At 41.2% G+C, this 18,224-nt stretch overlaps 1 protein-coding gene across 1 annotated transcript in view; it reads left to right on the forward strand.

Annotated features, from left to right (window-relative positions):
* The first annotated feature begins 3,422 nt into the window (after positions 1-3,422).
* The window catches only part of HECW1 (HECT, C2 and WW domain containing E3 ubiquitin protein ligase 1), a 227,039-nt gene continuing 212,237 nt past the window's right edge, over positions 3,423-18,224 (forward strand). Inside the window, exons 1-2 of the mRNA XM_044294350.1 lie at positions 3,423-3,726; positions 7,924-8,031. Coding sequence (XP_044150285.1) covers positions 3,438-3,726; positions 7,924-8,031 — 397 coding nt within the window. The 5' untranslated portion in view covers positions 3,423-3,437. The remainder of the gene's footprint in view (positions 3,727-7,923; positions 8,032-18,224) is intronic.

Raw genomic sequence — 18,224 nt, forward strand, 5'->3', positions numbered from 1 at the left:
TGCTCTATAACATGCTGTCTGAAGATCAGATACCATGTTCAACATGACACGTTCCCTTTAACATGCTAAACCCAAAGCACCATACAAATAGTAATATTGTGCATTGTAACTATAGAAGCTCTTAATATTCAATATTCATAAACACTGTTGTATGAACTTTCTAATAAGGATGTACTATTGACTGTATTTTATGCATACCACTAGGTTAGTACTCTCTATTCTAGAAATTACATATGCAATTGTTTCTTTCACTGAATGCCAATGAGGCCTCTAGGTTGCTGACTGTTCATGTGTTCTTCAAAATAGCAGCATTAAATAATATGTTTGTTGAAAAGAGGAGGCAAAAATAGTAAGTGCTAAATATAGAATGAATGGCACAACCTTTTCAGTATGGGATCTGCTTTTTAGTGAAGCCACAGTTAAAGAGGTTGTCTTACCTCATGAGTGGCATATTGCTAGGATATTTTCACAGTCCCTCCCGTGAAAGAGGTGAGAAGATTGGATAGACTTGCTGCACGTGAGGCTATCTGACAGGTCTCTCTGTTTTCCTCTTAGCATGTTGTTGTTTGGCAGGATCTCACCTCTCCTCAGGTTCTGCTCGTTATCAGTGATGAGGCTCTATTTAGGTCTGCCTCACACTGCTGACCATGCAGTTGATATTTCCTGTTGGAGTTGCTAGAGCTTGTTTGTTTTGGATCTCCTGCTTTTCCAGACATTCCAAAGCTAAGTGCTTGTTGCCCTTTCTGTTTGTTGTTCGCTGGTGTGTTTTGTTCTAGGTCTCAGGCATCTGGGAAAGAACCAGCTGCCTCGTCTCCTGCTACCTATCTTAGGGATCGTCAGTTTCAGCAGGGCCTAGGTATACGGCGCATGAGCATTTCCACCATCAGGATCTGCTCATACTGGCAGGATTTAAGGAAAAGCCTAGGGATTATTAGGAGGTCACCATCCCTCTTCGTTAGCTTTTGAGGCCTAGACTGTTGTCTATTTCTTTTGTGTGTATCTGGTGTTTTCCCCTTCCCCATTACCCATGACAGATATGCAACCAATGTCAGATAGTTGTAGGTCCCACCTCTGTTTCCCGCACCTATCTCTAGAATGGAGCCCCTGAAGTGAAGGGGCGGCCGCCCTCCGTTCATTTCCATGGGAGTGCCAAAAATAGCAGAGTGGCACTCTATTTCTGGCAGCTCCTTAGAAATTAATGGAATGTTGACTGCTCTTGCACGGTGTGCTCTCCATTTATTTCTATGGGACTTCCGCTATTTTCAGCACTCCCATAGAAATAAATGGAGGACGGCCGCGCATGTGTGGTGCGCTCCTGTTCACTTTGGGAGCTCCGTTCTAAACATAGGTGCGGGTCTCAGAGGTGGGATCTGTACCTATCTGACATTGGAAGCATATCCTAGCGATATGCCACCAGTGTTGGAGGTGAGACATCCCATTTAATGGGGTTCTATTGCCTATACCTAAATTCTGCGTATCAGCTTACCTGTGTAAGAGAGAAAGTTTCCCCTTCTCCGTTTCCACGATCTTTGCTGTGATCACATGGCTGCTGGGCTGGCTGCAGGCTCTTCTGCTAAGGTCTGGACCCGATGTACCCCTGTGTCTTCCTGTTCAGCTGCATAATTTACATGCAGCTGAACAGGAAGAAACAGGAGTACATCTGGTCAGGACTCTACAGCCAGTTGAGCGGTCACGTTACTAGATACCATTTTTTTTTCAATATCTTATCGTATATAGACCAGACATAGGCTAAAAAGATACTTTCCTAGCATACACGCTAAATGGAAATCAGAAACCTAATTTTAAAGTAGCCTTAGCTGTCAGATGTATTAAGACCCGCACAAGTTAATAGTGCTTGTTAAATCTCATAAATCTGTATATGGTTTGACTAGAAAAGGGTAGTGACAGAAACCCTGAAAGAAAACCTATGAGCAGGCAAATTCCAAGATCAACTGCCCCCTCTGGTAGACGTTTGGCCTTCTCTGTTGTATATTTAAAAAACTTTAATAGTTCACCCCATAAATGCAAAAGTTAGTTACCGTATTTATCGGCGTATAACACGCACTTTTTCCCCCTGAAAATAGGGGGCAAATGATGTATGCGTGTTATACGCCGATATAATGTTAAGAAGCCATGTTTTTACATACCGGAGGTATAACATTAAGACGGCGCAGCGCCTGCCGCAGCTCCCTCCTCATGCACCGCCTGTCCCAGCTCCCTCTGTCATGCGGCGCCTGCCCCAGCTCACTCTGTCATGCGCCGCCTGCCTGTTCATTCATAAAGTGAGATAAGCAGGCAGGCGGCGCATGAGGAGGGAGCTGAGACAGGCGGCGCATGAGGAGGGAGCTGAGACAGGCGGCGCATGAGGAGGGAGCTGAGACAGGCGGCGCATGAGGAGGGAGCTGAGACAGGCGGCGCATGACCGAGGGAGATGCCGGTCTGCGCCGTCTTAATGTTATACCTCCGGTACTACAGTAAGTACCGTACACTGTACAGCGCGTCTACAATTATAGAGATCAGATTGAATGTTTAACAGTTGCGGGGCCCGGTGTATTAGAGTAGAGTCACTGCACCGGGCCCCGCCATGAGTGTCCCCGCCTCCTCTCTCCACACTGATCCATCTGATGGGGGATCTGTAGATGACACTTATGGGGATCTGTGTCATCCACAGAGCCCTATAAGTGTCATCCTTTTACATTATTTACCTTTATAAGTGGTAATAATATTAATAAAAAAAAGTTCTGAGCTACCCTTATTATAGTTCTTTATTTGAAATTTAAATTTTTTTCCTGAAATTTCCCTCTTAAAATGAAGGTGCGTGTTATACGCCTGTGCGTGTTATACGCCGATAAATACGGTACTTTTTAATTTTCCACAAAATTTATATTTTTATAAACTGAAGTACCAACCAGTTCTACTCATGGTTGAGATGGTAGGAGGGCTAATATGAATGTGGTATTTAGGTGATTGTATACTAGCAATAAAGCCCATTGTGTGAAGAAATACAACCAGCTCTACAGTACAAAACTCTGCCCCCTAATTAGAATGCAGCATTCTAAAAGGGGAAATCTTCTCTGGTCATGAAGCCCCAAAACACCCTTAGCCATGAAAAGGTTAAGCTGATTGACCAGTGAAGAAACTGGCAAAAAGTAGGACTTCAAGTGTATCTATGATTTTCACTTTTCAGTACATCTTTTGTCTAGGAAGGTTTATATTACAATACAAATATTTAGTATTTTTAGTTTGACTGTCATAAAATTCTACTGTAATTAGAAATTAGATCCTAAATCATCGCATTACTATGACTGTATAATCAAGATATGACATATCAGAAAATTACATGCATTCCATTTCAAACTTAGTGAGAATTGTTAAGTTTACATTTAAATTTTGTTTTACAGAATTTGTACCAAAACAGGTTCCTCGGCCTGGCTGCCATGGCTTCTCCTTCGAGGAACTCTCAAAACAGGCGGCGGTGCAAAGAGCCGCTAAGGTACAGTTACAATCCTGACCAATTTCACAATATGGATATCAGGAACAGTCCGCATGAAGGAGTAACTTTACCACGGTCTACAAGTGACACTGATCTGGTAACATCAGATAGTCGGTCAACTCTAATGGTCAGCAGCTCCTATTACGCCATCGGACACTCACAGGATCTGGTTATATATTGGGATATAAAGGAGGAGGTGGATGCTGGAGATTGGATTGGCATGTATTTAATTGGTAAGTCTTTAATTTGTAGATTTGTGAATTTGTTTAAATTATTTTGATTTGCCACTGCTTACTACTTGTATATGGAAGGGGCTTATAACCAGGGCCGGTGCAAGGATTTTTGCCAACACAAGCGAAGCTACATTTTGGTGCCCCCCCCTCCCCCCCCTCGCTTCTCCTCTCTGTGGTCCTGGTATCTTTTAGATAGTTTTAGCAAACGCTTCATTCTACTGATCAGTAGTGGTCCATAGGGCACAGACATCCAAAATGTTATGTCCTAAAATGCCTCCTTGACAGAAGATGTTTATCCCAGTAATGACTCTTCAGAATTATAAAGTTGGGGCACTTACTTGTCAAACTGAGAAAATCCTTGTTCCCGTTTTCATTTAAATCAATCTGAGTTAGAAACCTATAAGTAAGAGCCCTCCATAGTACTGTCTAAAGGCCCCCATATGCATTAGAGTATTGTTGGCCTGAACCCATCAGAAATGGTTGGTTCGGTAAAAGGTTTAAAGTGTATAGAGAACTCTCGGCTCTCACCAATGGATGATGTCAAGAGAAGGGTCTGGCAAAATGAATATTTTCCCCCAATCCTTTTGCTCTCCTGGAGGATAAGTTGCTGCTAGCAGTTTCTGTAAATGGCTTTTCTCGTCCCTCCCCATTAAATACACATATATGCCCGGCCGAACATGTACATATATGAGGGAGTAGTGAGGGTGTTAGGAGAGATAGCTATTGAATGTGTATGGCCTCTTTAAGATCATGAGGGGACTTTTTCTAGTCAGTTTTGCTTCAAGTTTGCTTTGAGGAAGCTGCATCAAACTTATCTAAAGGCAAGCATTGTTTAACAAATTTGCTGCAGCTTTAGACCTAACATTTGTGAAGTAGTGGCTGCAAGCTACTGCTAGTCTGCTTTCCTCACTCCACAGAGCGGACCTGCCTCCTGCTGCCTTGCTACAGGCGGACCTGGCTGTCAGACTTACAATGTAGCCCTATTTAAAATAAATGTATAACTACCTTAAATACTTTAAATACTGGAAATATGGCCACAGTAACTGCTGATTCTGTAAATTTATTTCTCATGTATTTTTTTTTTGTATTGTACGACGCTTGAACACAAATAAGTATAATGTAGGTTAATTAATGTTGTTTTAATTATATGGCCCTTTTACGCAGAAGTTAAAATACTATCATTTGCATTACTCACAGTAATAAAGAACATTTGCTATGGGAAGATCAGGTTGCCTACTCAGCTGTGCCACTCGGAACATATAATTGTGAACGGTTAACAGGGTTTGCTGCAACGGCTGCAGTTCTAGAGGTCGTTTGATAGAGTTGAAACTAATTTCATGGCTGTGAGTTCAGCCAAGGACATAAAACACGACTTTTCACCACTGTCATCACGCAACTTTAGCCCAACATACATTAATTCAGTTTTATTGTGGCTATGTGACAGGAAATCAAATGAAATGTGAAAAAAGTCAAGAGTCCCCTTCACTTATGTCCGACATGGTTCAGAATACACCAGGGGGAAACTGAAGCTACAACTGATGCCATTGTTTTCTATGGGATTGTTCACATTCATCCAGCGCATCATTTCTGATGCCAAATGTCAAATGGCACCAGACAGAAAAATGTTGCATACTTTGTTTTTCTGTCCGGCATTATCAGTGTATAAATGTCGGACCTGGAGCGACATATCAGTTGTGTCCAAAGGTAAAAACTGCCTGATGTACATGTATGTACACTTGGCCTAATACTGTAAGTACTGAACAAATACGTTTCTTTTATACCATTTTTTGGTATATTGATTACTACATATAATTGTTGAGGTTTCTATAAATGCTGAAGTTAAAAAAGTGCAAATATTGTGAAAATGGTTAATATATTTGATACTTACATCAGTAGTACTGAACAGTACTTCAGAAGTACCGAACAGTGCAGTACTGAAATTTATGAGAATAAGTTAAATGACTCAACACTTTTCTTTAATTTAGGTGACATTGTACATGTCATCGTTCATACTCCTGCAGTAGTCTGAGGAGTAGTGTAAAGACTCCATTATGACTAAGAGCCCCTGAAGAGGCTTGAAACACATAATTTGCTTGCTTCAACAAACTTTGCTTTTACAGAATATTGTGGCGCTGGAAGTTTTTGGGGACATAGTCTAATGGCTCGTCCACACATAACAGGTTTGCTGAGGGCTTTCCTCCTCGATTTGTAAATGGAAAATCTGAGAAATGTAGGAATTCTCCAGGATTTTGCTGAGCCATATAACAACATCCACATATTGCACTGACAAGGACATAGCACAGCATTTACATTACCCATATCTGAATGATCATGAGTTCTTTGTATATTCACATCATTACATACGGTATGCTGATAATGAGAATCTTCTGTATACAGATATCTGTAGATCAGGGACATTTTATATCTTTATGATTTTTTAGACCATTTAGATGTATCAAACCTCTTTTATTTACAAGTACATTTTATAGTAATGATCGAACAGATGCGTATTGGCGTGGAGAGTTATTGACCTCAGAGGTGTACGGCATGAGGCTGTTAAGGCCTGTGATTGGCAGCGGGGATCACAGGAGTAGACCAGCATGTGATCAGTCAAAAGGGTTAAAGAACTGTCCCCATGATATCATTCAGTAACATCTTTGCATTATGCAGTCCCTCTGTTATTCCTCCCAAAAGTTTAGGTGTAAATTGACAATTAAGTATTATTATTATTTATTATTAAAGCGTCATTCATTCCATAGCGCTGTACATATGATACTAAGTATGAACAAGACGAGTTACAAACTGGTACAGAAGGAGAGAGGGCCCTGCCCGTGAGGGTTTACACTCTACATGGTATGGGAGAAGGACACAGTAGGAGAGGGTAAAGCTGATATTGTTACTATTCCCTTTGTCAAAGAGTATGCCCACATAGTCTGGTAGTGTGAGCACTGATAGGACAGTTTCAGTGAGTTTCAGTTACACTGAGATGTCAATTCATAAACGTCAAGGAGAAATAACAGAGGAACAACAAAATGCAAAGTACTAAGTAAAGATGCTCCAGAATTATTTCCAGAGGACTACATGTGCAGCGGACCCTCGTGGGGCCAGTATGAATTATAGGAGTGGTAGAGCGAATGGAAGTTGTAGTGGTCACGGTGTCCTACATCAGGCCGTCGCTCTTTGGGGTCCGTTGCAGTAAAAATGATGGAGTAAAATGTAGTGTGTTGCAATATATGATGAGACTGGTTTTTATACAACAGTTCCACATTACTTTACTGAAGCCGGTCAGCAGGTGACCCACACAAGCGCTATTCATAGGCTTTACAGTGGACTCAAATAATTCTCAAATGTTGTATATGGAGGCTAGCTTCTCTCTCTCTCAATCAGACTGGTCAATTTCTCCTTTCTCCGACCTAAAGGGATGCACTTTCTCTATTATCAGATATAGTATATGATATCCCCAGTATCCTCAGAGGAATACAGGTTCTGAACAGGGGCGCCTTCCTGTCCTTTGGTTATGGTGGACAGCTTGTAGCTTATAGCATCCCCACCACATGAAGAGGAGGCTATAGCCAGATTGACATTGATTACCTTCCTTGCCAAAGTAGTCCACAACCCCTTTTTGGCGGCTAAACCGTCTGTAGATTTTCTCCCTTCTAAGGACTGATACAGTACATAAACTGCTTGTAGTCTGGAGTAGTCTGGAGTAATGGAATCTCCCTACAGGATCTGCTTCTTGCTGCTTTGAGGTGTTCACTCCTCAGCAGTCAGCCAGAGATTCCAGAATCTTCCTCCTAGAGAGGACCCAGCCCTGACGCCTCATGGGACCTCCCACTCCCTTATGGGGTTTGTGGTACATGCATATAATACATAAAATACAATGATATTAACACTTGTTAAGTGCTTTGCAGTGTATTTCAGAACGCTGCACAAGTATTTATTATATAGGATGGTGACAGGTCCCTAGATATGGCTTAATTTATAGCTGATATGGACATTTATTGTGCTTTTTGACCCTGAATTAGAACAAAGTTCCTGGTTAACGCGTGTGTAAGCCTACTATTGGTATGAGATTGCATAGCTCCTTATCAGCCCCCAAAACTTGAAGTTATTGATAAGGACAGCTGTCTTTAAACTGTTATTCTTTTACAGTGTATTTTTTCTCCATACTTTACATTACTCTCTGACTTTCCGTAGATGAGGTGTTGTCAGAAAACTTTCTGGATTATAAGAACCGTGGAGTAAATGGCTCTCACAGAGGACAAATAGTCTGGAAGATTGATGCCAGCTCATACTTTGTGGAACGTAAGTAGACTAGAATGTAGTGGTATTATATTACATTGGTTTGCCTTCAGAATTCTAACTGTGATGACTATGAAAAGAATGCAGATATTTTGTAATGGGTTTTTACAAGGCTTCAATATAATATACAGTACAGACCAAAAGTTTGGACACACCTTCTCATTCAAAGAGTTTTCTTTATTTTCATGACTTTCACACTGAAGGCATCAAAACTATGAATTAACACATGTGGAATTATATACATAACACAAAAGTGTGAAACAACTGAAAATATGTCATATTCTAGGTTCTTCAAAGTAGCCACCTTTTGCTTTGATTACTGCTCTGCACACTTTTGGCATTCTCTTGATGAGCTTCAAGAGGTAGTCACCTGAAATGGTTTTCGCTTCACAGGTGTGCCCTGTCAGGTTTAATAGGTGGGATTTCTTGCCTTATAAATGGGGTTGGGACCACCAGTTGCGTTGTAGAGAAGTCAGGTGGATACACAGCTGATAGTCCTACTGAATAGACTGTTAGAATTTGTATTATGGCAAGAAAAAAGCAGCTAAGTAAAGAAAAACGAGTGGCCATCATTACTTTAAGAAATGAAGGTCAGTCAGTCCGAAAAATTGGGAAAACTTTGACAGTGTCCCCAAGTGCAGTCACAAAACCCATCAAGCGCTACAAAGAAACTGGCTCACATGCGGACCGCCCCAGGAAAGGAAGACCAAGAGTCACCTCTGCTGCGGAGGATAAGTTCATCCGAGTCACCAGCCTCAGAAATCGCAGGTTAACAGCAGCTCAGATTAGAGACCAGGTCAATGCCACACAGAGTTCTAGCAGCAGACACATCTCTAGAACAACTGTTAAGAGGAGACTGTGTAAATTCAGGCCTTAGAATATCTGCTAGGAAACCACTGCTAAGGACAGGCAACAAGCAGAAGAGACTTGTTTGGGCTAAAGAACACAAGGAATGGACATTAGACCATTGGAAATCTGTGCTTTGGTCTGATGAGTCCAAATTTGAGATCTTTGGTTCCAACCACCGTGTCTTTGTGCGATGCAGAAAAGGTGAACGGATGGACTCTACATGCCTGGTTCCCACCATGAAGCATGGAGGAGGAGGTGTGATGGTGTGGGGGTGCTTTGCTGGTGACACTGTTGGGGATTTATTCAAAATTGAAGGCATACTGAACCAGCATGGCTACCACAGCATCTTGCAGCGGCATGCTATTCCATCCGGTTTGCGTTTAGTTGGATCATCCTTTATTTTTCAACAGGACAATGACCCCAAACACACCTCCAGGCTGTGTAAGGGCTATTTGACCATGAAGGAGAGTGATGGGGTGCTGCGCCAGATGACCTGGCCTCCACAGTCACCGGACCTGAACCCAATCGAGATGGTTTGGGGTGAGCTGGACCGCAGAGTGAAGGCAAAAGGGCCAACAAGTGCTAAGCATCTCTGGGAACTCCTTCAAGACTGTTGGAAGACCATTTCAGGTGACTACCTCTTGAAGCTCATCAAGAGAATACCAAGAGTGTGCAAAGCAGTAATCAAAGCAAAAGGTGGCTACTTTGAAGAACCTAGAATATGACATATTTTCAGTTGTTTCACGCTTTTTTGTTATGTATATAATTCCACATGTCATAGTTTTGATGCCTTCAGTGTGAATCTACAATTTTCATAGTCATGAAAATAAAGAAAACTCTTTGAATGAGAAGGTGTGTCCAAACTTTTGGTCTGTACTGTATATAATATAAAATAGAGGCGGAATGGGGACTTAAAGTGGCCCTGGAGAAAATAAACTTAAAATGGCCCCATGACAGAAAGTGGGGAAACACATATACGGGGGGGGGGGGGGGGGGGGGGGTCAGCAATACCATAGCACAAAATACCATCACAACAGAACGAAATACCACAGTGCAGCACAATATACTGCTTCAAAAGCTGTCCCTGTGTGGTGGCCATCAATAGCTGCCATTTTCTCTAATTAAGATATGGAGCAGGAGACTTAGGAGGTAAGATGCAGACCACAGCAGCTGAGATCAGGAGGGCATGTGCTGTCGCAAGAGGCAGAGAGGAGGGGATGGGAAGCCCCTTCCCATGGGCATCGGCCCACTGGGAATTTTCCCTGTAAGTCTTTCACCAGTCCACCCCATGGATATGATGTAGGGGCCATTATTTAATTGTTAATTATTTAATTATTAATTGTACTGAGGTTGGATAGAGTGTTTGATAATGGAGAACCCACTGGGTATCCAAATAGGTTTTGACTTAATTTCTAAATTAGTTTGGTTAGCTAGTAAAAATTAGCAATGTACATCTGATACTCTTAAAGGATCTTGCACAAATCAATGTTTGACTTTACATCATAGTGTGGTTTTAGTATCAGACATGTGATATATCTCCACCTATATTGGGAATATACTGTCCCTGATTAGTTTTTCTTATTTTTGTACATTAGCAGACCAAGGGTTTTTCCCATCATATATAGGGATGAAATATGACACCCGCCAGCCTTCCTCTCCTACTCACCGGTCGGCCCAGCTGCAGGAGTAGCTCTCTATTTCTCCTACATAGGCTTCGGACTGCTCCTTTCCGGCAGTGCCTTTCACTAGCTGTAGGTTGTGTGCTCCCTCCACTTCTTAAAGGGCAAGTGCACATGCACCCTAATCTTCCGCAGGCAATGGCTGACTACCTTGGGGTACTTAAAGGGAACCTGTCACCAGTTTTATGGTGTCCTAACTAAGGGCAACATAAATAAGTGACTGATTCTTTTAGCAAAATGCTGGGTCACTTTCTTTAATTGACCCGGTCAATCTGCCAACATCTTGTATTGAAAAGCTCCAGCTGATAATGATGAGTCATGAATATTTATGAGCTCCTGACTCTCCCCGCCCACCTGCTGCTGAATGACAGTTATTTTCCATAAGAATCAGCAGAAGGTGGGCAGGGGAGTGGCTATAGCTCTGAATTAAATATACGCTGGACTCAATGACATCACGCTGGACTCACATCAGCTCATTAGCATGCTGCATGTGTCATCTTTGTGTGTATATTATGAGGTAACCATCTGTCACACCAGTAAGTGAATACATCTAAGGTACTTTTTAGTAGTTAATGATTGTATATAATTAGTTAGATTATAATCAAATATCCACATGACAGGTTCCCTTTAAAGGGGTTGTCCCAAGAAAAATATTGTACAGTTTTGAAATCAGCACCTGGATCTGAATATTTTTGTAATTGCATGTAATTAAAAACTTAGCATAGCCAGTGAACTATTCAATAAAATGTATCTGTATAGCGCCTCCTGCTGTTTGTTCTTTTTTTCATTTCTTTGACCTGCTCACTGAAAAGGCCGCACATGCTCAGTTTCATCCTTCATATGTCTCCTGAGCTGTGATAGGGAGAGCTGAGACACGCCCCCTGAGCTCCAGCAGAAAAGACACTCCCCTTCAGCTGTCAGCTTTATATAAATCTAGCAGAGCAATGAACGGGGAGATCTCTGGATCCATGTGAGGTAAAGTACAGGGCTGGTTCTAGCTTTGTTAGAAAGAGACTTTCATGTTCTATATGATGTCTGATATTCATTTTTGTACATTAGTCATGGGATAACCCCTTTAAGGCACCTTCCTCTGTGGGAAGGTACCTGAACAATATGTTCTACAGTATTTTGCTTGTGTCCTGCAAAGGTGAGCAGTTTTTTCGTTCATCTGCCCATATACTAAATTTTGGGTGTTTCCCAACTTTGATCCTTCACTGCCTGATCTGACCCAGAGCTGCCTGCTCTCTATATCGTTGTACACTAAATTTACAGTTGAAACCAGAAGTTTACATACACTATATAAAAAGACACATATGCATGTTTTTCTCAATATCTGACATGAAATCAGAATAAACTTTTCCTGTTTTTGGTCAATTAGGATTACTAAAATTATTATTATTTGCCAAATGCCAGAATAATGAGAGAGAGAGAGCGACAGAGAATGTTTTAAGGCATTTTTATTATCAATATTATGTTAAAAGTTTATATACACTAAGATTACTATGCCTTTAAACAATTCTGGACTGCCCATATGATAATGTCATGTGTTTGGAAGCTTCTGGTAGGTTTGTTGACAACATCTGAGTTAATTAGAGACCCACCTGTGGATGTATTTAAATGCACTCCTGAAACACACTGCTTCCTTGTGTAGCATCATGGGAAAGTCTAAAGAAATTATCCAAGATATTTGTGGGCTTCAACAAGTCTGGCTCAACCTTGGGTACAATTTCAACATACCTGAAGGTGCCTCGTTCATCTGTACAAAATATGGAAGTACAAACAAGATGGGAATGTCCCGCCATCATACCTCTCAGGAAGGAGACGGGTTCTGTGTCCAAGAGATGAACGTTCTTTGGTCCGACATGTGCATATCAACCCAAGAACAAAAGCAAAAGACCTTGTAAAGATGATGGCAGAAGCTGCTAAGATTGTGTCAATATCCACAGTGAAACGAGTACTGTATCAACATGGACTGAAAGGCCACTCTGCCAAGAAGAAGCCATTACTCCAAAAGAAACCTAAAAATGCCAGATCAATGTTTGCAAATGCACACAGGAACAAAGCCTAACATTTTTGGAGACATGTCCTGTGGACTGACAAAACTAAAATTGAACTTTTTGGCCATAATTACCATCGTTACGTTTGGAGGAAAAAGGGAGAAGCTTGGAAGCCTAAGAACACCATCCCAACTGTGAAACACGGGGGTGGCAGCATCATGTTGTGGGGTTGTTTTGCTGCAGGAGGGACTGGTGCACTTCACAAAATAGATGGCATCATGAGGAAATAAGATTATGTGGAAATACTGAAGCAACATCTCAAGACATCAGCCAGGAAGTTAAAGCTTTGGCAGAAATGGGTCTTCCAAATGGACAATCACCCGAAGCATACTGCCAACCTGGTTACAAAGTGGCTTAAGGATATCAGTCAATGTTTTGGAGTGGCCATCACAAAGCCCTGATCTCAATCCTATTGAAAAAACATGGCTCAGTTACACCAGTTTTGTCAGGAGGAATGGGCCCAAATTCCGACCAACTATTGTGAGAAGCTTGTGGAAGGATATCCAAAATGTTTGACCCAAGTCATACAGTTTAAAGGCAATGGTACCAAATATTAATGAAATGTATGTAAACTTTTGACTTTGCAGAAAGTAATAAAAATGCCTTAAACATTCTCTCTGTCTCTCTCATTATTCTGGTATTTGGCAAATAATAATAATTATGGTAATCCTAACTGACCAAAAATGTTTATTCTGATTTCATGTCAGATATTGAGATATATCTATTGATATATCTTTTTATATACTGTATGTAAACTTCTGGTTTCAACTGTAACAATATATTATCACTACAAGTGATAATATGAATGAAGCACATTCATAGTCGCTGATGCACATCTATAAAACTAGCATGCAGAAAGCAAACAAAAAAGGGTATCGCAGCACAACATCTTACATACAAACAATAAAACTGTTTTGCTGCTTGTATGTGAGATGTTGTGCTGCCATACCCTTTTTTTGTTTGCTTTCTACAATATATTATCAATCAGATTAGAGTTGGAATAGAGTCAAGGTAACATCAATGGTGTTCAGTAAAGTGTTCCAACAAAGGAGACATCGATTAAGTGCTGTCCCCTTTGGTCGTTCATTAGAAGACATTAGTCTGACGTTTACTGTGCTGATGAATATTCCTAAATATATGGTAATGCACCACAAACGTAAAGATAATTAATAACAAACAATAAATATTAAACAATACCTAGAACTAATGGATTATTGATAGTATGGCTAATATTTTATCATCAGTCCTTTCCAATGGGTAGTGCATTAATTAAGCTGGACCCACCCGGGTATTGTGTTAATTTTCACTTTAAAAAAATATAAAAATGTGAAAAAAATATATATTAAGTTCACAAGTTGCAGATGGATTTTTAGATCCCAAGTTGCAGGTGGATTTGTAGTATATATTTCTCATACTGCCGTGATATTAGTCTTCACTTTTGTCACTATTATTATATCCAGTGCACTACTACTCCTTATGTGTATACAAATATTCCTTTTAGAGAATAAAATTAAAGAGGTGCCCCGTTGCGCCTTACTGGCCTGTTGGCCCTTGGGAAGTGGGTAGTATGGAGTCTCTGTATGGATAAGTCCTTCAGAGTTCTGTATTCCATACACGGTATAGTAGATCTTACATGCTGCGGGTCTGCAGCGTTCACTTGTGTATTGTGAGTCTCACCAGCTGAAATTGGAGCCGCACCGGTTTCTCGCAACGTGCGGCATCCTGTTTGCCCTGACAACTCAGGTCTATGTTGGTCCTCATTTACTGGTGTCTCCTTGAATCTCACAGTTTCTTGCTGAATTGTTGTGATGCCGGAAACCATAGGTACACGACTTCTGCATACAAGACACAAAGGTATCTTCAAAATAATATCATTACTGGATATATTATAATGCTCCAAGGGCTTTGGCCAGCCTCTTGGTGTTCAGAATCACTAATTTGCATATAAATTAAAATGCAGATATCTCTGCAGCTGCTCAACATAGAGACAAAAGAAAGGTATCATTTTAATCTGCATGATCAACCGTACCAGGCAGTATACATGGTTGAATAGGATTGAGCATGTTAACAGATGCTCTTTAAACAACTGGGTTATCTGGAGGTGTGATACCCTAAATAAAGACGCCTGTGTGGGTTGCTATGTAGTGTCTATGTGCTAGTGCCAATAAATACTCTGGAATAGAGAAAAAAAAATTCTATTTGCATGCAGAGGAATTTGACTTTGTCAGAGGCTTCATTAGGGGCTTACATTGCTGATTCCATTAAAAAAAGCAGGGCAAAATATGCTGTTCTATTTTGTCCGGTAAAGTTTTGGCTCTCTAATAAAAATCCAAAGGACCCCATCACAGGCAGTGGAGTCTGTTGACTGCCGCAGGTTTTTTAATATTATGACAGATTTGGCACCGCAGTTTTTCTTTTTTTTTCTCACTCAAATATAACGAAGAGAATGGAAAGAATGATGCCAATGTGAATGTAGCTTATCTTGGTCAAAAATCTATGGGGGAAATTCATTATTCCCCTTATGCCATTTTATGGCAAAAAAAAATCGCTAATCCACCAGATTTGCAACTTTTAAATGGAATTGCAACTTTTCTAGTTGCGATTAGAATTTTATACTGTCCTCACCAATTTAACAAAACGTACAGGCCAGGCGTACAGACCGCCAGACAAGGCATGTCATTTATGGCAGTGCAGAGTCCATCAACACTGACATAGTGTTCATTTAAAGAGCAGGGCCTATGTGTGCATGTAAAGGAGTCCTATCAGAAACATATATCAAAGGGTCTTTGCATTGAAAAATATGAAAGGGATCTGATCTCTTTATGTTACAGACTTAAAGCCTGAGACTTAACTCCTGAGAGATCCTGAAGATATTTCTGATTTAAACAGCAAATACATCAATGTCTCCAAAATTGTACATTTTCTTTTCTTTAAAAGAGGACTTTTAAGCTCTTGCAAAATGTCTGTATTTGTAACATCTAATGTAACAATTCTGGACTGGAGTTACTTTTCTTAGGACTCTACATTGAGTGATTTTTTTGTAAATCCTTCTGGAAATGTATGAATACAGTGGCGTAGCTATAGGGGTTGCAGCGATCGAACTTGCGACCGGGCCTCTAAGCCAGGGGTGCCCAGATGCAGTGTATCTTTTAAAGGGAATACTAATTAGGTCGTCCATAGTGGAAGCGCTTACTAGTATGCAGGAGAAGGAGGCGGGGGTGAAGCGCTGTGAGTGCTGTACTTACCCCTCCTCCGGCTTACTCTTCTCAGGTCCCGCGCTGCTGTTTCCTGGCTGCCTGCAGCGCCAGGACGTACAGAGCGCACTCTGACCTGCTGCTGCAGGAGGTCAGGTGACTGTGCAGCATGGGACCTGAGAAGAGAACCAGGACATGGAGAGTGGCGGCAGGAGACAGGACTGGTAAGTTATTATTTTACAATCTGATATGAGGTCTGATATGGAGGTCTTATTGGGGGTCTGGAGAGGTTTAATGGGGAGTCTGGAGGTCTTACTGGGGGTCTGGAGAGGTCTCACAGGGGGTCTGGAAGTCTGGAGAGGTCTAATGGGGGTTCTAAAGGTCTCATTGGTGGTCTGGAGTGGTCTCACTGGGGTGGTCTGGAGTGGTCTGACTGGGAGGTCTGGAGGTTCGACTGGGGGATTGGAGAGGTCTAATGGGGGTATAAAGGTCTGACTGGGGGTCTGGAGAGGTCTAATGGAGGTCTGGAGGTCTGACTGGGGGTCTGGAGAGGTCTAATGGAGGTCTGGAGGTCTGACTGGGGGTCTGGAGAGGTCTATTGGGGGGTCTGGATGTCTGACTGGGGGTCTGGAGAGGTCTAATGGGGGTATAGACATCTGATTGGGGGTCTGGAGAGGTCAAATGGGGTTATAGACGTCTGATGTAATGTAATGTTTTCCAAGTATGTCTTTTAGGGGTTGTCCTCTAAAAGACTCTCATATGAGCGCAGCCCTCTCTTTAAACAGCTGATCGGCGGGGGTGCTGGGGGACCCTGCCGATCTGATATTGATGACCTATCCTGAGGATAGGTCATCAGTAGTAAAAAGAGGACAACCCCTTAAACAGTAGAACTGGAGGGAAGTGGTTAGGTTGAGAATTTGGTATGGGGGGGAAGGTTTAAATTTTTGCCTCGGGCAGCAGAAAAGCTAGGTGCACCAGCGCTGAGTGAAGGGGGGGCCCAAGCTGAACTCTTGCATCAGGGCCCATGAGCCTTTAGCTACGCCCCTGTATGAATACATTGACAACTGGTTCATGTCTATAGGATACCCCTACAGAGTCACATACTATCGGCACAATTGTGTATATGGTCACAGCCCATTATCCAGGGGAATAGTCACACCCAATTATCAGTTCATTGATACATTTCCATACATTTCCAGGGAGATATAAAAGAATGGCACAATGAACAGTTCTAAGCAAAGATGTTCCAAAATTGTTATTTTTGAAGGGGTGCAAGTATTAAGTCCTGGCATGTAGCCTTTACGTCACCATTGGTACAATTTTTCTTTTAAATACTTTGGAATACAATCGTGTTTCTTTCTATTTTATAATATACATATATATATATATATATATATATATATATATATACATATGTCTAGTAGTTGGATGGATCCAACGGATACTACAGTGGTTTGAGGTGCAACTGCTGTGACTCACCCAGTCAGTAGTAAAAGGATATAGAGGAACTATGGTAGCAGGCACTCTCTAAATTTAGAGTCACATATTAGTTGTAATAATACAACCAGATAATACTGAGGTATCAGAAATTAGATGTATTTCTATAAAATGCAGAATAATAGCAGGTAATACAAATCTTTAATAAATATTGATGCAATAAAGGTAATAAATAATGATAAGAGGAATAATAGGCGAGGTAATAGTCCCAAGTAATAGTAGATCAATGATATAAAAAATTGTAGTAAAACCAGGTGTCTAATAATCTTCAGAAAGGTGATGATGTTAAAATAAATCAGTATTGCATATATAGTCCTTCCAATGGTATAAAGGTGATGATGTTAAAATAAATCAATATTGCATATATAGTCCTTCCAATGGTATAAATCATATACTTTCGATTTTTGTAATATTCGGTAGCAACCTTGTATGTTTCGGGTTGTGGCTGATCCAAAATAATACTGCTAGTCTTAGGTACAAGTCTTAGTAAACTGCTGGTATCAGGTTAAAATCGTATTCAGTAAAAACATAGAGAACATCCTGTTGAATTCGTATCCTATCAGAGGGAGTCTGTGAAAGGAACTTACTTGCGGGGTAGATATTCTTCGGTAGCTGTGCCTTAACGCGGCGTCCCGCGTCTTCTTCAGCACCTAAAATCGCTTACCTCTCAGAATTTTCCCCTACGCAGCTCTTCCGATTTGGTCAATTGTAGCCTTACCCGGACAAGGCCTCGGCGTCCCATCTGGAGTCTGGTGGTGCGCTTCGCATAAGTTAGGAAGTGCGGTTGTTTGCGCTATCTCACCACGTATCCTACACACGTGAGCAGGATGTAGTTGATCTGGGAAAAAAGGCAAAACCAGTGATGCGATAAAGTCTGATTAGATGAATAATAATATTAGAGCGCTCCGATTATTTATATT

The sequence above is a fragment of the Bufo gargarizans genome, chromosome 5 (genome assembly GCF_014858855.1).
Source record: "Bufo gargarizans isolate SCDJY-AF-19 chromosome 5, ASM1485885v1, whole genome shotgun sequence".
Classification (NCBI taxonomy): domain Eukaryota; kingdom Metazoa; phylum Chordata; class Amphibia; order Anura; family Bufonidae; genus Bufo; species Bufo gargarizans.